This window comes from Petromyzon marinus, unplaced genomic scaffold, assembly GCF_048934315.1.
Source record: "Petromyzon marinus isolate PM22_M1 ecotype Great Lakes invasive population unplaced genomic scaffold, UKy_Petmar_22M1.pri1.0 PM_Scaffold_87, whole genome shotgun sequence".
Classification (NCBI taxonomy): Eukaryota; Metazoa; Chordata; class Hyperoartia; order Petromyzontiformes; family Petromyzontidae; genus Petromyzon; species Petromyzon marinus.
Window position 1 is genome coordinate 298,985 of NW_027423696.1, and position 24,273 is coordinate 323,257.

At 52.5% G+C, this 24,273-nt stretch overlaps 1 protein-coding gene across 2 annotated transcripts in view; it reads left to right on the top strand.

Moving 5' to 3' along the window:
• ZER1 (zyg-11 related cell cycle regulator) overlaps positions 1–24,273 on the top strand; it is an 82,871-nt gene that overhangs the window by 47,451 nt on the left and 11,147 nt on the right. For both annotated transcript variants that reach the window (XM_076064893.1, XM_076064894.1), the window contains exons 12-13: positions 14,911–15,030; positions 21,913–22,028. In XM_076064893.1, the coding sequence (XP_075921008.1) occupies positions 14,911–15,030; positions 21,913–22,028 (236 nt within the window). The remainder of the gene's footprint in view (positions 1–14,910; positions 15,031–21,912; positions 22,029–24,273) is intronic.

Here is a 24,273-nt window from a genome sequence, read left to right on the forward strand (position 1 = left end):
GAGACCCACAGACTCACCACACAGAGACCCACAGACTCACCACACAGAGACCCACAGACTCGCCACACAGAGACCCAAAGCCTCACCACACAGAGACCCACAGACTCACCACACAGAGACCCACAGACTCACCACACAGAGACGCACAGACTCACCACACAGAGACCCACAGACTCACCACACAGAGACCCACAGACTCGCACACAGAGACCCACAGACTCACCACACAGAGACCCACAGACTCACCACACAGATACCCACAGACTCGCACACAGAGACCCACAGACTCACCACACAGAGACCCACAGACTCACCACACAGAGACCCACAGACTCACCACACAGAGACCAATAGACTTATCACACAGAGACCCACAGACTCACCACACAGAGACCCACAGACTCACCAAACAGAGACACACAGACTCACCACACAGAGACCCACAGACTCACACACAGAGACCCACAGACTCACACACAGAGACCCACAGACTCACACACAGAGACCCACAGACTCACACACAGAGCCCCACAGACTCACCACACAGAGACCCACAGACTCACCACACAGATACCTACAGACTCGCACACAGAGACCCACAGACTCACCACACAGAGACCCACCACACAGAGACCCACAGACTCACCACACAGAGACCCACAGACTCACCACACAGAGACCCACAGACTCGCACACAAAGACCCACAGACTCACCACACAGAGACCCACAGACTCACCACACAGAGACCCACAGACTCACCACACAGAGACTCACAGACTCACCACACAGAGACCCACAGACTCACACACAGAGACCCACAGACTCACACACAGAGACCCACAGACTCACACACAGAGACCCACAGACTCACACACAGAGACCCACAGACTCACCACACAGAGACCCACAGACTCACACACAGAGACCCACAGACTCACACACAGAGACCCACAGACTCACACACAGAGACCCACAGACTCACACACAGAGACCCACAGACTCACACACAGAGACCCACAGACTCACGCACAGACTTATCACACAGAGACCCACAGACTCACACACAGAGACCCACAGACTCACCACACAGAGACCCATAGACTCACCACACAGAGACCCACAGACTCGCACAGACTCACACACAGAGACCCACAGACTCATCACACAGAAACCCATAGACTCACCACACAGAGACCAATAGACTTATCACACAGAAACCCACAGACTCACCACACAGAGACTCACAGACTCACCAAACAGAGACACACAGACTCACCACACAGAGACCCACAGACTCACCACACAGAGACCCACAGACTCACCACACAGAGACCAATAGACTTATCACACAGAAACCCACAGACTCACCACACAGAGACTCACAGACTCACCAAACAGAGACACACAGACTCACCACACAGAGACCCACAGACTCACACACAGAGACCCACAGACTCACACACAGAGACCCACAGACTCACACACAGAGACCCACAGACTCACACACAGAGACGCACAGACTCACACACAGAGACCCACAGACTCACCACACAGAGACCCACAGACTCACCACACAGATACCCACAGACTCACCACACAGAGACCCACAGACTCACCACACAGATACCCACAGACTCGCACACAGAGACCCACAGACTCACCACACAGAGACCCACAGACTCACCACACAGAGACCCACAGACTCACCACACAGAGACCAATAGACTTATCACACAGAGACCCACAGACTCACCACACAGAGACCCACAGACTCACCAAACAGAGACACACAGACTCACCACACAGAGACCCACAGACTCACACACAGAGACCCACAGACTCACACACAGAGACCCACAGACTCACACACAGAGACCCACAGACTCACACACAGAGCCCCACAGACTCACCACACAGAGACCCACAGACTCACCACACAGATACCTACAGACTCGCACACAGAGACCCACAGACTCACCACACAGAGACCCACCACACAGAGACCCACAGACTCACCACACAGAGACCCACAGACTCACCACACAGAGACCCACAGACTCACCACACAGAGACCCACAGACTCACCACACAGAGACCCACAGACTCACACACAGAGACCCACAGACTCACACACAGAGACCCACAGACTCACACACAGAGACCCACAGACTCACACACAGAGACCCACAGACTCACCACACAGAGACCCACAGACTCACACACAGAGACCCACAGACTCACCAAACAGAGACACACAGACTCACCACACAGAGACCCACAGACTCACACACAGAGACCCACAGACTCACACACAGAGACCCACAGACTCACACACAGAGACCCACAGACTCACACACAGAGCCCCACAGACTCACCACACAGAGACCCACAGACTCACCACACAGATACCTACAGACTCGCACACAGAGACCCACAGACTCACCACAAAGAGACCCACCACGCAGAGACCCACAGACTCACCACACAGAGACCCACAGACTCACCACACAGAGACCCACAGACTCGCACACAAAGACCCACAGACTCACCACACAGAGACCCACAGACTCACCACACAGAGACCCACAGACTCACCACACAGAGACCCACAGACTCACCACACAGAGACCCACAGACTCACACACAGAGACCCACAGACTCACACACAGAGACCCACAGACTCACACACAGAGACCCACAGACTCACACACAGAGACCCACAGACTCACCACACAGAGACCCACAGACTCACACACAGAGACCCACAGACTCACACACAGAGACCCACAGACTCACACACAGAGACCCACAGACTCACACACAGAGACCCACAGACTCACACACAGAGACCCACAGACTCACGCACAGACTTATCACACAGAGACCCACAGACTCACACACAGAGACCCACAGACTCACCACACAGAGACCCATAGACTCACCACACAGAGACCTACAGACTCGCACAGACTCACACACAGAGACCCACAGACTCATCACACAGAAACCCATAGACTCACCACACAGAGACCAATAGACTTATCACACAGAAACCCACAGACTCACCACACAGAGACTCAGAGACTCACCAAACAGAGACACACAGACTCACCACACAGAGACCCACAGACTCACCACACAGAGACCCACAGACTCACCACACAGAGACCAATAGACTTATCACACAGAAACCCACAGACTCACCACACAGAGACTCACAGACTCACCAAACAGAGACACACAGACTCACCACACAGAGACCCACAGACTCACACACAGAGACCCACAGACTCACACACAGAGACCCACAGACTCACACACAGAGACCCACAGACTCACACACAGAGACGCACAGACTCACACACAGAGACCCACAGACTCATCACACAGAGACCCACAGACTCACCACACAGATACCCACAGACTCACCACACAGAGACCCACAGACTCACCACACAGATACCCACAGACTCGCACACAGAGACCCACAGACTCACCACACAGAGACCCACAGACTCACCACACAGAGACCCACAGACTCACCACACAGAGACCAATAGACTTATCACACAGAGACCCACAGACTCACCACACAGAGACCCACAGACTCACCAAACAGAGACACACAGACTCACCACACAGAGACCCACAGACTCACACACAGAGACCCACAGACTCACACACAGAGACCCACAGACTCACACACAGAGACCCACAGACTCACACACAGAGCCCCACAGACTCACCACACAGAGACCCACAGACTCACCACACAGATACCTACAGACTCGCACACAGAGACCCACAGACTCACCACACAGAGACCCACCACACAGAGACCCACAGACTCACCACACAGAGACCCACAGACTCACCACACAGAGACCCACAGACTCGCACACAAAGACCCACAGACTCACCACACAGAGACCCACAGACTCACCACACAGAGACCCACAGACTCACCACACAGAGACCCACAGACTCACCACACAGAGACCCACAGACTCACACACAGAGACCCACAGACTCACACACAGAGACCCACAGACTCACACACAGAGACCCACAGACTCACACACAGAGACCCACAGACTCACCACACAGAGACCCACAGACTCACACACAGAGACCCACAGACTCACACACAGAGACCCACAGACTCACACACAGAGACCCACAGACTCACACACAGAGACCCACAGACTCACACACAGAGACCCACAGACTCACGCACAGACTTATCACACAGAGACCCACAGACTCACACACAGAGACCCACAGACTCACCACACAGAGACTCATAGACTCACCACACAGAGACCCACAGACTCGCACAGACTCACACACAGAGACCCACAGACTCATCACACAGAAACCCATAGACTCACCACACAGAGACCAATAGACTTATCACACAGAAACCCACAGACTCACCACACAGAGACTCACAGACTCACCAAACAGAGACACACAGACTCACACACAGAGCCCCACAGACTCACCACACAGAGACCCACAGACTCACCACACAGATACCTACAGACTCGCACACAGAGACCCACAGACTCACCACACAGAGACCCACCACACAGAGACCCACAGACTCACCACACAGAGACCCACAGACTCACCACACAGAGACCCACAGACTCGCACACAAAGACCCACAGACTCACCACACAGAGACCCACAGACTCACCACACAGAGACCCACAGACTCACCACACAGAGACCCACAGACTCACCACACAGAGACCCACAGACTCACACACAGAGACCCACAGACTCACACACAGAGACCCACAGACTCACACACAGAGACCCACAGACTCACACACAGAGACCCACAGACTCACCACACAGAGACCCACAGACTCACACACAGAGACCCACAGACTCACACACAGAGACCCACAGACTCACACACAGAGACCCACAGACTCACACACAGAGACCCACAGACTCACACACAGAGACCCACAGACTCACCACACAGAGACCCACAGACTCACACACAGAGACCCACAGACTCACCAAACAGAGACACACAGACTCACCACACAGAGACCCACAGACTCACACACAGAGACCCACAGACTCACACACAGAGACCCACAGACTCACACACAGAGACCCACAGACTCACACACAGAGCCCCACAGACTCACCACACAGAGACCCACAGACTCACCACACAGATACCTACAGACTCGCACACAGAGACCCACAGACTCACCACAAAGAGACCCACCACGCAGAGACCCACAGACTCACCACACAGAGACCCACAGACTCACCACACAGAGACCCACAGACTCGCACACAAAGACCCACAGACTCACCACACAGAGACCCACAGACTCACCACACAGAGACCCACAGACTCACCACACAGAGACCCACAGACTCACCACACAGAGACCCACAGACTCACACACAGAGACCCACAGACTCACACACAGAGACCCACAGACTCACACACAGAGACCCACAGACTCACACACAGAGACCCACAGACTCACCACACAGAGACCCACAGACTCACACACAGAGACCCACAGACTCACACACAGAGACCCACAGACTCACACACAGAGACCCACAGACTCACACACAGAGACCCACAGACTCACACACAGAGACCCACAGACTCACGCACAGACTTATCACACAGAGACCCACAGACTCACACACAGAGACCCACAGACTCACCACACAGAGACCCATAGACTCACCACACAGAGACCTACAGACTCGCACAGACTCACACACAGAGACCCACAGACTCATCACACAGAAACCCATAGACTCACCACACAGAGACCAATAGACTTATCACACAGAAACCCACAGACTCACCACACAGAGACTCAGAGACTCACCAAACAGAGACACACAGACTCACCACACAGAGACCCACAGACTCACCACACAGAGACCCACAGACTCACCACACAGAGACCAATAGACTTATCACACAGAAACCCACAGACTCACCACACAGAGACTCACAGACTCACCAAACAGAGACACACAGACTCACCACACAGAGACCCACAGACTCACACACAGAGACCCACAGACTCACACACAGAGACCCACAGACTCACACACAGAGACCCACAGACTCACACACAGAGACGCACAGACTCACACACAGAGACCCACAGACTCATCACACAGAGACCCACAGACTCACCACACAGATACCCACAGACTCACCACACAGAGACCCACAGACTCACCACACAGATACCCACAGACTCGCACACAGAGACCCACAGACTCACCACACAGAGACCCACAGACTCACCACACAGAGACCCACAGACTCACCACACAGAGACCAATAGACTTATCACACAGAGACCCACAGACTCACCACACAGAGACCCACAGACTCACCAAACAGAGACACACAGACTCACCACACAGAGACCCACAGACTCACACACAGAGACCCACAGACTCACACACAGAGACCCACAGACTCACACACAGAGACCCACAGACTCACACACAGAGCCCCACAGACTCACCACACAGAGACCCACAGACTCACCACACAGATACCTACAGACTCGCACACAGAGACCCACAGACTCACCACACAGAGACCCACCACACAGAGACCCACAGACTCACCACACAGAGACCCACAGACTCACCACACAGAGACCCACAGACTCGCACACAAAGACCCACAGACTCACCACACAGAGACCCACAGACTCACCACACAGAGACCCACAGACTCACCACACAGAGACCCACAGACTCACCACACAGAGACCCACAGACTCACACACAGAGACCCACAGACTCACACACAGAGACCCACAGACTCACACACAGAGACCCACAGACTCACACACAGAGACCCACAGACTCACCACACAGAGACCCACAGACTCACACACAGAGACCCACAGACTCACACACAGAGACCCACAGACTCACACACAGAGACCCACAGACTCACACACAGAGACCCACAGACTCACACACAGAGACCCACAGACTCACGCACAGACTTATCACACAGAGACCCACAGACTCACACACAGAGACCCACAGACTCACCACACAGAGACTCATAGACTCACCACACAGAGACCCACAGACTCGCACAGACTCACACACAGAGACCCACAGACTCATCACACAGAAACCCATAGACTCACCACACAGAGACCAATAGACTTATCACACAGAAACCCACAGACTCACCACACAGAGACTCACAGACTCACCAAACAGAGACACACAGACTCACACACAGAGCCCCACAGACTCACCACACAGAGACCCACAGACTCACCACACAGATACCTACAGACTCGCACACAGAGACCCACAGACTCACCACACAGAGACCCACCACACAGAGACCCACAGACTCACCACACAGAGACCCACAGACTCACCACACAGAGACCCACAGACTCGCACACAAAGACCCACAGACTCACCACACAGAGACCCACAGACTCACCACACAGAGACCCACAGACTCACCACACAGAGACCCACAGACTCACCACACAGAGACCCACAGACTCACACACAGAGACCCACAGACTCACACACAGAGACCCACAGACTCACACACAGAGACCCACAGACTCACACACAGAGACCCACAGACTCACCACACAGAGACCCACAGACTCACACACAGAGACCCACAGACTCACACACAGAGACCCACAGACTCACACACAGAGACCCACAGACTCACACACAGAGACCCACAGACTCACACACAGAGACCCACAGACTCACGCACAGACTTATCACACAGAGACCCACAGACTCACACACAGAGACCCACAGACTCACCACACAGAGACCCATAGACTCACCACACAGAGACCCACAGACTCGCACAGACTCACACACAGAGACCCACAGACTCATCACACAGAAACCCATAGACTCACCACACAGAGACCAATAGACTTATCACACAGAAACCCACAGACTCACCACACAGAGACTCACAGACTCACCAAACAGAGACACACAGACTCACCACACAGAGACCCACAGACTCACCACACAGAGACCCACAGACTCACCACACAGAGACCAATAGACTTATCACACAGAAACCCACAGACTCACCACACAGAGACTCACAGACTCACCAAACAGAGACACACAGACTCACCACACAGAGACCCACAGAGTCACACACAGAGACCCACAGACTCACACACAGAGACCCACAGACTCACACACAGAGACCCACAGACTCACACACAGAGACGCACAGACTCACACACAGAGACCCACAGACTCACCACACAGAGACCCACAGACTCACCACACAGATACCCACAGACTCACCACACAGAGACCCACAGACTCACCACACAGATACCCACAGACTCGCACACAGAGACCCACAGACTCACCACACAGAGACCCACAGACTCACCACACAGAGACCCACAGACTCACCACACAGAGACCAATAGACTTATCACACAGAGACCCACAGACTCACCACACAGAGACCCACAGACTCACCAAACAGAGACACACAGACTCACCACACAGAGACCCACAGACTCACACACAGAGACCCACAGACTCACACACAGAGACCCACAGACTCACACACAGAGACCCACAGACTCACACACAGAGCCCCACAGACTCACCACACAGAGACCCACAGACTCACCACACAGATACCTACAGACTCGCACACAGAGACCCACAGACTCACCACACAGAGACCCACCACACAGAGACCCACAGACTCACCACACAGAGACCCACAGACTCACCACACAGAGACCCACAGACTCGCACACAAAGACCCACAGACTCACCACACAGAGACCCACAGACTCACCACATAGAGACCCACAGACTCACCACACAGAGACCCACAGACTCACCACACAGAGACCCACAGACTCACACACAGAGACCCACAGACTCACACACAGAGACCCACAGACTCACACACAGAGACCCACAGACTCACACACAGAGACCCACAGACTCACCACACAGAGACCCACAGACTCACACACAGAGACCCACAGACTCACCAAACAGAGACACACAGACTCACCACACAGAGACCCACAGACTCACACACAGAGACCCACAGACTCACACACAGAGACCCACAGACTCACACACAGAGACCCACAGACTCACACACAGAGCCCCACAGACTCACCACACAGAGACCCACAGACTCACCACACAGATACCTACAGACTCGCACACAGAGACCCACAGACTCACCACAAAGAGACCCACCACACAGAGACCCACAGACTCACCACACAGAGACCCACAGACTCACCACACAGAGACCCACAGACTCGCACACAAAGACCCACAGACTCACCACACAGAGACCCACAGACTCACCACACAGAGACCCACAGACTCACCACACAGAGACCCACAGACTCACCACACAGAGACCCACAGACTCACACACAGAGACCCACAGACTCACACACAGAGACCCACAGACTCACACACAGAGACCCACAGACTCACACACAGAGACCCACAGACTCACCACACAGAGACCAATAGACTTATCACACAGAGACCCACAGACTCACCACACAGAGACCCACAGACTCACCAAACAGAGACACACAGACTCACACACAGAGACGCACAGACTCACACACAGAGACCCACAGACTCACCACACAGAGACCCACAGACTCACCACACAGATACCCACAGACTCACCACACAGAGACCCACAGACTCACCACACAGATACCCACAGACTCGCACACAGAGACCCACAGACTCACCACACAGAGACCCACAGACTCACCACACAGAGACCCACAGACTCACCACACAGAGACCAATAGACTTATCACACAGAGACCCACAGACTCACCACACAGAGACCCACAGACTCACCAAACAGAGACACACAGACTCACCACACAGAGACCCACAGACTCACACACAGAGACCCACAGACTCACACACAGAGACCCACAGACTCACACACAGAGACCCACAGACTCACACACAGAGCCCCACAGACTCACCACACAGAGACCCACAGACTCACCACACAGATACCTACAGACTCGCACACAGAGACCCACAGACTCACCACACAGAGACCCACCACACAGAGACCCACAGACTCACCACACAGAGACCCACAGACTCACCACACAGAGACCCACAGACTCGCACACAAAGACCCACAGACTCACCACACAGAGACCCACAGACTCACCACATAGAGACCCACAGACTCACCACACAGAGACCCACAGACTCACCACACAGAGACCCACAGACTCACACACAGAGACCCACAGACTCACACACAGAGACCCACAGACTCACACACAGAGACCCACAGACTCACACACAGAGACCCACAGACTCACCACACAGAGACCCACAGACTCACACACAGAGACCCACAGACTCACCAAACAGAGACACACAGACTCACCACACAGAGACCCACAGACTCACACACAGAGACCCACAGACTCACACACAGAGACCCACAGACTCACACACAGAGACCCACAGACTCACACACAGAGCCCCACAGACTCACCACACAGAGACCCACAGACTCACCACACAGATACCTACAGACTCGCACACAGAGACCCACAGACTCACCACAAAGAGACCCACCACACAGAGACCCACAGACTCACCACACAGAGACCCACAGACTCACCACACAGAGACCCACAGACTCGCACACAAAGACCCACAGACTCACCACACAGAGACCCACAGACTCACCACACAGAGACCCACAGACTCACCACACAGAGACCCACAGACTCACCACACAGAGACCCACAGACTCACACACAGAGACCCACAGACTCACACACAGAGACCCACAGACTCACACACAGAGACCCACAGACTCACACACAGAGACCCACAGACTCACCACACAGAGACCCACAGACTCACACACAGAGACCCACAGACTCACACACAGAGACCCACAGACTCACACACAGAGACCCACAGACTCACACACAGAGACCCACAGACTCACACACAGAGACCCACAGACTCACGCACAGACTTATCACACAGAGACCCACAGACTCACACACAGAGACCCACAGACTCACCACACAGAGACCCATAGACTCACCACACAGAGACCCACAGACTCGCACAGACTCACACACAGAGACCCACAGACTCATCACACAGAAACCCATAGACTCACCACACAGAGACCAATAGACTTATCACACAGAAACCCACAGACTCACCACACAGAGACTCACAGACTCACCAAACAGAGACACACAGACTCACCACACAGAGACCCACAGACTCACCACACAGAGACCCACAGACTCACCACACAGAGACCAATAGACTTATCACACAGAAACCCACAGACTCACCACACAGAGACTCACAGACTCACCAAACAGAGACACACAGACTCACCACACAGAGACCCACAGACTCACACACAGAGACCCACAGACTCACACACAGAGACCCACAGACTCACACACAGAGACCCACAGACTCACACACAGAGACGCACAGACTCACACACAGAGACCCACAGACTCATCACACAGAGACCCACAGACTCACCACACAGATACCCACAGACTCACCACACAGAGACCCACAGACTCACCACACAGATACCCACAGACTCGCACACAGAGACCCACAGACTCACCACACAGAGACCCACAGACTCACCACACAGAGACCCACAGACTCACCACACAGAGACCAATAGACTTATCACACAGAGACCCACAGACTCACCACACAGAGACCCACAGACTCACCAAACAGAGACACACAGACTCACCACACAGAGACCCACAGACTCACACACAGAGACCCACAGACTCACACACAGAGACCCACAGACTCACACACAGAGACCCACAGACTCACACACAGAGCCCCACAGACTCACCACACAGAGACCCACAGACTCACCACACAGATACCTACAGACTCGCACACAGAGACCCACAGACTCACCACACAGAGACCCACCACACAGAGACCCACAGACTCACCACACAGAGACCCACAGACTCACCACACAGAGACCCACAGACTCGCACACAAAGACCCACAGACTCACCACACAGAGACCCACAGACTCACCACACAGAGACCCACAGACTCACCACACAGAGACCCACAGACTCACCACACAGAGACCCACAGACTCACACACAGAGACCCACAGACTCACACACAGAGACCCACAGACTCACACACAGAGACCCACAGACTCACACACAGAGACCCACAGACTCACCACACAGAGACCCACAGACTCACACACAGAGACCCACAGACTCACACACAGAGACCCACAGACTCACACACAGAGACCCACAGACTCACACACAGAGACCCACAGACTCACACACAGAGACCCACAGACTCACGCACAGACTTATCACACAGAGACCCACAGACTCACACACAGAGACCCACAGACTCACCACACAGAGACTCATAGACTCACCACACAGAGACCCACAGACTCGCACAGACTCACACACAGAGACCCACAGACTCATCACACAGAAACCCATAGACTCACCACACAGAGACCAATAGACTTATCACACAGAAACCCACAGACTCACCACACAGAGACTCACAGACTCACCAAACAGAGACACACAGACTCACCACACAGAGACCCACAGACTCACACACAGAGACCCACAGACTCACACACAGAGACCCACAGACTCACACACAGAGACCCACAGACTCACACACAGAGACGCACAGACTCACACACAGAGACCCACAGACTCATCACACAGAGACCCACAGACTCACCACACAGATACCCACAGACTCACCACACAGAGACCCACAGACTCACCACACAGATACCCACAGACTCGCACACAGAGACCCACAGACTCACCACACAGAGACCCACAGACTCACCACACAGAGACCCACAGACTCACCACACAGAGACCAATAGACTTATCACACAGAGACCCACAGACTCACCACACAGAGACCCACAGACTCACCAAACAGAGACACACAGACTCACCACACAGAGACCCACAGACTCACACACAGAGACCCACAGACTCACACACAGAGACCCACAGACTCACACACAGAGACCCACAGACTCACACACAGAGCCCCACAGACTCACCACACAGAGACCCACAGACTCACCACACAGATACCTACAGACTCGCACACAGAGACCCACAGACTCACCACACAGAGACCCACCACACAGAGACCCACAGACTCACCACACAGAGACCCACAGACTCACCACACAGAGACCCACAGACTCGCACACAAAGACCCACAGACTCACCACACAGAGACCCACAGACTCACCACACAGAGACCCACAGACTCACCACACAGAGACCCACAGACTCACCACACAGAGACCCACAGACTCACACACAGAGACCCACAGACTCACACACAGAGACCCACAGACTCACACACAGAGACCCACAGACTCACACACAGAGACCCACAGACTCACCACACAGAGACCCACAGACTCACACACAGAGACCCACAGACTCACACACAGAGACCCACAGACTCACACACAGAGACCCACAGACTCACACACAGAGACCCACAGACTCACACACAGAGACCCACAGACTCACGCACAGACTTATCACACAGAGACCCACAGACTCACACACAGAGACCCACAGACTCACCACACAGAGACTCATAGACTCACCACACAGAGACCCACAGACTCGCACAGACTCACACACAGAGACCCACAGACTCATCACACAGAAACCCATAGACTCACCACACAGAGACCAATAGACTTATCACACAGAAACCCACAGACTCACCACACAGAGACTCACAGACTCACCAAACAGAGACACACAGACTCACCACACAGAGACCCACAGACTCACCACACAGAGACCCACAGACTCACCACACAGAGACCAATAGACTTATCACACAGAAACCCACAGACTCACCACACAGAGACTCACAGACTCACCAAACAGAGACACACAGACTCACCACACAGAGACCCACAGACTCACACAGAGACCCACAGACTCACACACAGAGACCCACAGACTCACACACAGAGACCCACAGACTCACACACAGAGACGCACAGACTCACACACAGAGACCCACAGACTCACCACACAGAGACCCACAGACTCACCACACAGATACCCACAGACTCACCACACAGAGACCCACAGACTCGCACACAGAGACCCACAGACTCACCACACAGAGACCCACAGACTCACCACACAGAGACCCACAGACTCACCACACAGAGACCAATAGACTTATCACACAGAGACCCACAAACTCACCACACAGAGACCCACAGACTCACCAAACAGAGACACACAGACTCACCACACAGAGACCCACAGACTCACACACAGAGACCCACAGACTCGCACACAGAGACCCACAGACTCACACACAGACACACAGACTCACACACAGACCCACAGACTCACCACACAGAGATCCACAGACTCACACACAGAGACCCACAGACTCGCACAGACTCACACACAGAGACCCACAGACTCACCACACAGAGACCCACAGACTCACCACACAGAGACCCACAGACTCACTACACAGAGACCCACAGACTCACCACACAGAGACCCACAGACTCGCACAGACTCACACACAGAGACCCACAGACTCACACAGAGACCCACAGACTCACACACAGAGACCCACAGACTCACACAGAGACCCACAGACTCACACAGACTCACACACAGAGACCCACAGGCTCACACAGACTCACACACAGACTCACACACAGACTCACACAGACTCACACCCAGCGAGTGATACCCTCTTTGCGTCTGCAGTGCGACCAGGTGATGGAGTTCTCATGGAGCGCTCTGTGGAACATCACGGACGAGACTCCGGACAACTGCAAAATCTTCCTGATGCTCAACGGGATGCCCCTCTTCCTCGAATGCCTCCACGTGAGTTCATCACGCTGCCACGGAGATGTTGACGACCTCGCCTGGTACGCAGGAGGTCGTGGGTTCGATCCCGACGCTGAGAACGCCTGCTGCTGCTGTATATTTGGAGTTTGTGTGTCTCTCATCATCATCATCACGGTGGCTAGGAGCTGTTGACTCCTTCGACTGGTACGCAGGAAGTCGTGGGTTTCATCCCGACCCGGACAACGCCTGCTGTATATTTGGAGTCTGCGTCTCTCTCTCTCATCATCATCATGGTGGCTAGGAGATGTTGACGACCTCGCCCTGGTGCGCAGGAGGTCGTGGGTTCGATCCCTACCCTGACATCTGCTGTATATTTGGAGTCTGCGTCTCTCTCTCTCTCATCATTATCATCATCACGGTGGCTATGAGATGTTGACTACCTCGCCTGGTACACAGGAGGTCATGGGTTCGATCCCGACCCTGACACCTGGTGCTGTATATTTGGAGTCTGCGTCTCTCTCTCTCTCTCATCATTATCATCATCACGGTGGCTAGGAGATGTTGACTACCTCGCCTGGTACGCAGGAGGTCGTGGGTTCGATCCTGACCCTGATGCCTGCTGCTGTATATTTGGAGTCTGTGTCTCTCTCTCTCTCATCATCATCATCACAGTGGCTATGAGATGTTGACGACCTCGCTTGGTACGCAGGAGGTCGTGGGTTCGATCCCGACGCTGACAACGCCTGCTGCTGTATATTTGGAGTTTGTGTGTCCTCTCATCATCATCATCACGGTGGCTAGGAGCTGTTGACTCCTTCGACTGGTACGCAGGAAGTCGTGGGTTTCATCCCGACCCTGACAACGCCTGCTGTATATTTGGAGTCTGCGTCTCTCTCATCATCATCATCACCACGGTGGCTATGAGATGTTGACGACCTCACCTGGTACGCAGGAGGTCGTGGGTTCGATCCCTACCCTGACACCTGCTGTATATTTGGAGTCTGCGTCTCTCTCTCATCATTATCATCATCATGGTGGCTAGGAGATGTTGACTACTTCGACTGGTACGCAGGAAGTCGTGGGTTTCATCCCAACCCTGACAACGCCTGCTGTATATTTGGAGTCTGCGTCTCTCTCTCTCATCTTCATCATCATCACGGTGGCTATGAGATGTTGACTACCTCGCTTGGTGCGCAGGAGGTCGTGGGTTCGATCCCTACCCTGACATCTGCTGTATATTTGGAGTATGCGTCTCTCTCTCTCTCTCTCATCGTTATCATCATCACGGTGGCTATGAGATGTTGACTACCTCGCCTGGTACGCAGGAGGTCGTGGGTTCCATCCCGACGCTGACAACGCCTGCTTCTGCTGCTGCTGTATATTTGGAGTTTTTGCGTCTCTCTCTCTCTCTCTCCCCTCGTGGATTTTTTTGCCCGGGTCCTCCCGTTTCCCCCCCACCACATTGAGAATCGCCGTCACCACGCGTTTAGAGTGTTCACCTACCGATATAAGTGTGCCCGCGACGATGATGGCGATGATGGCGATGAACCACTTGGTTTTGCGTTTCGCCTGGTGGCTTCTTGAAGTGCGCTTCGCAGAAACTCACTGGGGCTTACCTAGTAACAATAATATACATTTTGATTTAAAGCTTTCGTGACTGCAGTGATTCATATTCTTGGTTCTTTCGGTAAAGTCACGTTAAAGGGAAACAAAATATTAAAATAATAAAATATATTGTTTTATATATTATTATTTGATTGTTTCCCTTCAACGTGACTTTACCGAAAGAACCAAGAATAACAATAATGCAGTTTAGTATGGGTCTCTATGAGTATGGGTCTCTGTGGGTCTTACCTAGTAACAACAATATAGTTTAGTATGGGTCTCTATGAGTATGGGTCTCTGTGGGTCTTACCTAGTAACAACAATATAGTTTAGTATGGGTCTCTATGAGTATGGGTCTCTGTGGGCCTTACCTAGTAACAACAATATAGTTTAGTATGGATATCTATGAGTATGGGTCTCTATGAGTATGGGTCTCTGTGGGTCTTACCTAGTAACAATAATATAGTTTAGTATCGGTCTCTATGAGTATGGGTCTCTGTGGGCCTTACCTAGTAACAACAATATAGTTTAGTATGGATCTCTATGAGTATGGGTCTCTATGAGTATGGGTCTCTATGAGTATGGGTCTCTGTGTGTCTATGGGTCTCTGAGTATGGGTCTCTGTGGGTCTATGGGTCTCTATGAGTATGGGTCTCTATGAGTATGGGTCTCTGTGTGTCTATGGGTCTCTATGAGTATGGGTCTCTGTGTGTCTTTGGGTCTCTATGAGTATGGGTCTCTATGAGTATGGGTCTCTGTGGGTCTATGGGTCTCTATGAGTATGGGTCTCTGAGTATGGGTCTCTGTGGGTCTCTGTGAGTATGGGTTTCTGTGGGTCTATGGGTCCCTATGAGTATGGGTCTCTGTGGGTCTATGGGTCTCTATGAGTATGGGTCTCTGTGTGTCTATGGGTCTCTATGAGTATGGGTCTCTGTGGGTCTATGAGTCTCTGTGTGTCTATGGGTCTCTATGAGTATGGGTCTCTGTGTGTCTATTGGTCTCTGTGAGTATGGGTCTCTGTGGGTCTATGGGTCTCTATGAGTATGGGTCTCTGTGGGTCTATGGGTCTCTATGAGTATGGGTCTATGGGTGTCTATGGGTCTCTATGAGTATGGGTCTCTCTGTGTCTGGGTCTCTATGAGTATGGGTCTCTGTGTGTCTTTGGGTCTCTATGAGTATGGGTCTCTGTGTGTCTATGGGTCTCTATGAGTATGGGTCTCTATGAGTATGGGTCTCTGTGTGTCTATGGGTCTCTGTGAGTATGGGTCTCTGTGGGTCTATGGGTCTCTATGAGTATGGGTCTCTGTGTGTCTATGGGTCTCTATGAGTATGAGTCTCTGTGTGTCTATGGGTCTCTATGAGTATGGGTCTCTGTGTGTCTATGGGTCTCTGTGTGTCTATGGGTCTCTATGAGTATGGGTCTCTGTGTGTCTATGGGTCTCTATGAGTATATGGGTCTATATGGGTCTCTGTGTGTCTATGGGTCTCTATGAGTATGGGTCTCTGTGTGTCTTTGGGTCTCTATGAGTATGGGTCTCTATGAGTATGGGTTTCTGTGGGTCTATGGGTCTCTATGAGTATGGGTCTCTGAGTATGGGTCTCTGTGGGTCTCTGTGAGTATGGGTTTCTGTGGGTCTATGGGTCCCTATGAGTATGGGTCTCTGTGGGTCTATGGGTCTCTATGAGTATGGGTCTCTGTGTGTCTATGGGTCTCTATGAGTATGGGTCTCTGTGGGTCTATGAGTCTCTGTGTGTCTATGGGTCTCTATGAGTATGGGTCTCTGTGGGTCTATGGGTCTCTATGAGTATGGGTCTCTATGAGTATGGGTCTCTGTGTGTCTATGGGTCTCTGTGAGTATGGGTCTCTGTGGGTCTATGGGTCTCTATGAGTATGGGTCTCTGTGGGTCTATGGGTCTCTATGAGTATGGGTCTATGGGTGTCTATGGGTCTCTATGAGTATGGGTCTCTCTGTGTCTGGGTCTCTATGAGTATGGGTCTCTGTGTGTCTTTGGATGTGTCTATGGGTCTCTATGAGTATGGGTCTCTATGAGTATGGGTCTCTGTGTGTCTATGGGTCTCTGTGAGTATGGGTCTCTGTGGGTCTATGGGTCTCTATGAGTATGGGTCTCTGTGTGTCTATGGGTCTCTATGAGTATGAGTCTCTGTGTGTCTATGGGTCTCTATGAGTATGGGTCTCTGTGTGTCTATGGGTCTCTGTGTGTCTATGGGTCTCTATGAGTATGGGTCTCTGTGTGTCTATGGGTCTCTATGAGTATATGGGTCTATATGGGTCTCTGTGTGTCTATGGGTCTCTATGAGTATGGGTCTCTGTGTGTCTATGGGTCTCTGTGTGTCTATGGGTCTCTGTGTGTCTATGGGTCTCTATGAGTATGGGTCTCTGTGTGTCTATGGGTCTCTATGAGTATGGGTCTCTGTGTGTCTATGGTTCTCTGTGAGTATGGGTCTCTGTGGGTCTATGGGTCTCTATGAGTATGGGTCTCTGTGGGTCTATGGGTCTCTCTGAGTATGGGTCTCTGTGTGTCTATGGGTCTCTATGAGTATATGGGTCTCTGTGTGTCTATGGGTCTCTATGAGTATGGGTCTCTGTGTGTCTATGGGTCTCTGTGTGTCTATGGGTCTCTGTGTGTCTATGGGTCTCTATGAGTATGGGTCTCTGTGGGTCTATGGGTCTCTATGAGTATGGGTCTCTATGAGTATGGGTCTCTGTGGGTCTATGGGTCTATGAGTATGGGTCTCTGTGTGTCTATGGGTCTCTATGAGTATGGGTCTCTGTGTGTCTATGGGTCTCAGTAGGTCTCTGTGGGCCTATGGGTACTCTTTGGCTCTTTCTGTAAAGGTCGTGTAGGCGAAAACTATAAAATAAAAGAATCATTGAGAAAACAAACTAAAATTTCATCACGACGTTTTGGGCGTAACACAAGCGTCCTCCTTCAGGTGCGGGACATCGGAGCGAAAGCACAGGCGCTTAAGTGCGTCTCACAGATGGCTGTGGCGAGGGATTATATAGTAATAGTTGTGGTACACCCTGCCACTGACGATGGTAGTGCGTTAAACTGTGGGTAACAGACTGGGAATGTGGATATGTTTACGGAAATGAATCTTAAGCCGGCCGTCTGGCAGTCAACTGCTCGGTTAGCTAAAGTTTGACGTTGTTAATAACACCTTTCCCATTATATATCCTTAGTTTTTTCGGTAAAGTCACGTTGAAGGGAAACAACAAAATAATAAAATATATATAAAACAATAAAAAAATTCTCACGACGTTTCGACCATAACTCAAACGGTCGTCTTCAACGTGACTTTACCGAAAAAACTAAGAATATGAATTACTGCAGTCACGAAAGCTTTAAATCAAAACCTTTCCCATTAGTTTAGTTTTCGGGTTTTAGTTTATTTATTTTGGTACAGCCCCATTGAGCCATTCGGCGCTTGAGTCGGGTGCTACCGCAACAAACAAAAAAAACTTAAAAAAAACTTTTAACATGCATTGAACGAATGTATCGTATTGTGGTAACCCTAAAATGAAATCGCTAAAGCTGTGTATCATACATGCATTGAACGTATCGTAACGTATCATATTCTAGTGTACTCACCAAGATTCTGTCCGTCGTCTGCATACTTGAACGATGTTAGGTCGTTGCTGGCTACATTAACTTAGTTGTCGGAAGAGGAGGATGGCGATCGATGATAAAAGTTAAAAAAACATCTTAAAGTGACCGTGCGTGTGTGTGTGAGAGACTTTGTGCAAAACGGAAAAATAAATCCACGAAAAAAAAAACCGGCAAAAAATATTCCTAAAAAAAAAAAGCACCGTACACCACCAACGCCTTTTGCGAAAACATCCCAGTGGGATTCAAAGTCAAACAACAACAACAACAACCACCACAGGAAAACTTCGATTAAGGCCATCAGTCTAACTCAGGGGTGGGCACATTTTGCTTGTCTCGCGAGCCACGGTGGGTTCTGAGATTCGACAGAGGGCGCCGGGCCAGGACACAGATGGACGGAGTGATTTGTGCGAACTAAAATATAAATGACGCGTTAAAAAAAATCATTACGTGAAAGGATTTGGCCTTTAACAGGTAGCAAAGCATTACATTTACAAGGCAAATTTAACAAATTGGCACGAACGTGAGCGACACAAAAACCACGTCGTAACTCCCGGTCAAAGTGCGCCATCTAACGGGGGAAATGGGGCGGGGGCATTACAGGAGAAGGGGAAAATTAAATTAAATTTAATAATAATATTTGGTCAAGTTCGGCGGGCCGGATTTAAAAGCCCAACGGGGCCGGGCTTTGCCCGTGCCTGCCTCTGACCCCGTGATTGCTTGCTTGCTCAGTTTTGAGGCCGTCATCTCGGTTGAAGGTACAGTCTGTGTTCGTACACCCGGGATGGCTTCATGGACAAATCACCGGTGGTGTCCAGGAGCCTTGCAGAACCACCTCGGTGTCGGGGAATACGCAATCCCGTGAGAGCCAGCCACGGGGTTACAACGGAGTGCCGGCCACGGCACCGAAGAATCCGCCCTGGTCCAGCCTGTGCTCGCGGATGCGATCACAAACGCGTCCTTTCGTTTCCCCCGATGTAGCAGTCGCCGCACGTGCGACTCGGTTCGTAGACACCGGGGGGGGGGTACTGCAAGTCGGGAATGACATCCTTTTCCGGATGGGATCAGATCACGGATCTTGTCCCACCGTACTGAATCGGAGCGGGATCTTGTGTTTGTTCAGAATTTTTGGAAGTATTTTTTTGCTGACGCCTGCTATGTTTGGCAACGTAATGAGTCTCGGTGGGCTTGTTTCTCCACGTTGGGAGGAACAGCTTGGCGGATGGCACGGTCTAAGTCAAGAAAGCTTTCAAATCTGGGCCTATGGGTCTCTGTGTGTCTATGGGTCTCTCTATGAGTCGGGAGTCTCTGTTGTGAGTCTGTGGGTCTATGCGTGAGTCTAGAATCAACATCGCCACGCGTTCATAATATATATACTCGTACAGACTCGCACGGACTCACCGAATCAGACGGACTCACACGGACTCACACGGACTCACTCGCACAAACACAATCGGACTCACTCGGACTCACACGGACTACGGACTCACTCGGACTCACACGGACTCACAAGGACTTGCATGGACTCGCACGGCCTCACACAGACTCACACGGACTCACACGGACACACACGGACTCACACAGACTCACAAGGACACAGACTCACACGGACTCGCACGGACTCGCACGGACTCGCACGGCCTGGTGAGTCGGAGCGATCCCCGCTGCTGCCGCCCCCCACAGGAGTTCCCCAGGAAGCAGGAGCTGCATCGCAACATGCTGGGCCTTCTGGGTAACGTGGCCGAGGTGAAGTCCCTGCGTCCCTTCCTCATGACCACGCAGTTCGTCACCGTCTTCAGGTGAACCCCTCGCCCGTGCACGGGCACGTCAACACACGTGAACACACCAGCACGTCAACACACCAGCACGTCAACACACCAGCACGTGAACACACCAGCACGTCAACACACCAGCACGTGAACACACCAGCACGTGAACACACCAGCACGTCAACACACCAGCACGTCAACACACCAGCACGTCAACACACCAGCACGTCAACACACCAGCACGTGAACACACCAGCACGTCAACACACCAGCACGTGAACACACCAGCACGTGAACACACCAGCACGTCAACACACCAGCACGTGAACACACCAGCACGTCAACACACCAGCACGTCAACACACCAGCACGTCAACACACCAGCACGTCAACACACCAGCACGTTAACACACCAGCACGTCAACACACCAGCACGTCAACACACGTGAACACACCAGCACGTGAACACACCAGCACGTCAACACACCAGCACGTCAACACACCAGCACGTGAACACACCAGCACGTCAACACACCAGCACGTGAACACACCAGCACGTCAACACACCAGCACGTGAACACACCAGCACGTCAACACACGTCAACACACCAGCACGTCAACACACGTGAACACACCAGCACGTCAACACACCAGCACGTGAACACACCAGCACGTGAACACACCAGCACGTCAACACACCAGCACGTGAACACACCAGCACGTCAACACACCAGCACGTCAACACACCAGCACGTCAACACACCAGCACGTCAACACACCAGCACGTTAACACACCAGCACGTCAACACACCAGCACGTCAACACACGTGAACACACCAGCACGTGAACACACCAGCACGTGAACACACCAGCACGTGAACACACCGGCACGTGAACACACCAGCACGTCAACACACCAGCACGTCAACACACCAGCACGTCAACACACCAGCACGTGAACACACCAGCACGTCAACACACGTCAACACACCAGCACGTCAACACACGTGAACACACCAGCACGTGAACACACCAGCACGTCAACACACCAGCACGTCAACACACCAGCACGTGAACACACCAGCACGTCAACACACCAGCACGTGAACACACCAGCACGTCAACACACGTGAACACACGTCAACACACCAGCACGTCAACACACGTCAACGCACCAGCACGTGAACACACCAGCACGTCAACACACCAGCACGTGAACACACCAGCACGTCAACACACCAGCACGTCAACACACCAGCACGTCAACACACCAGCACGTCAACACACGTGAACACACCAGCACGTGAACACACCAGCACGTCAACGCACCAGCACGTCAACACACCAGCACGTTAACACACCAGCACGTGAACACACCAGCACGTGAACACACCAGCACGTGAACACACCAGCACGTGAACACACCAGCACGTGAACACACCAGCACGTCAACACACCAGCACGTCAACACACCAGCACGTCAACACACCAGCACGTTCACACACCAGCACGTCAACACACCAGCACGTCAACACACGTGAACACACCAGCACGTGAACACACCAGCACGTGAACACACCAGCACGTGAACACACCAGCACGTGAACACACCAGCACGTCAACACACCAGCACGTCAACACACCAGCACGTGAACACACCAGCACGTCAACACACGTCAACACACCAGCACGTCAACACACGTGAACACACCAGCACGTGAACACACCAGCACGTCAACACACCAGCACGTCAACACACCAGCACGTCAACACACCAGCACGTTCACACACCAGCACGTCAACACACCAGCACGTCAACACACGTGAACACACCAGCACGTGAACACACCAGCACGTGAACACACCAGCACGTGAACACACCAGCACGTGAACACACCAGCACGTCAACACACCAGCACGTGAACACACCAGCACGTCAACACACGTCAACACACCAGCACGTCAACACACGTGAACACACCAGCACGTGAACACACCAGCACGTCAACACACCAGCACGTCAACACACCAGCACGTGAACACACCAGCACGTCAACACACCAGCACGTGAACACACCAGCACGTCAACACACGTGAACACACGTCAACACACCAGCACGTCAACACACGTCAACGCACCAGCACGTGAACACACCAGCACGTCAACACACCAGCACGTCAACACACCAGCACGTCAACACACCAGCACGTCAACACACGTGAACACACCAGCACGTGAACACACCAGCACGTCAACGCACCAGCACGTCAACAC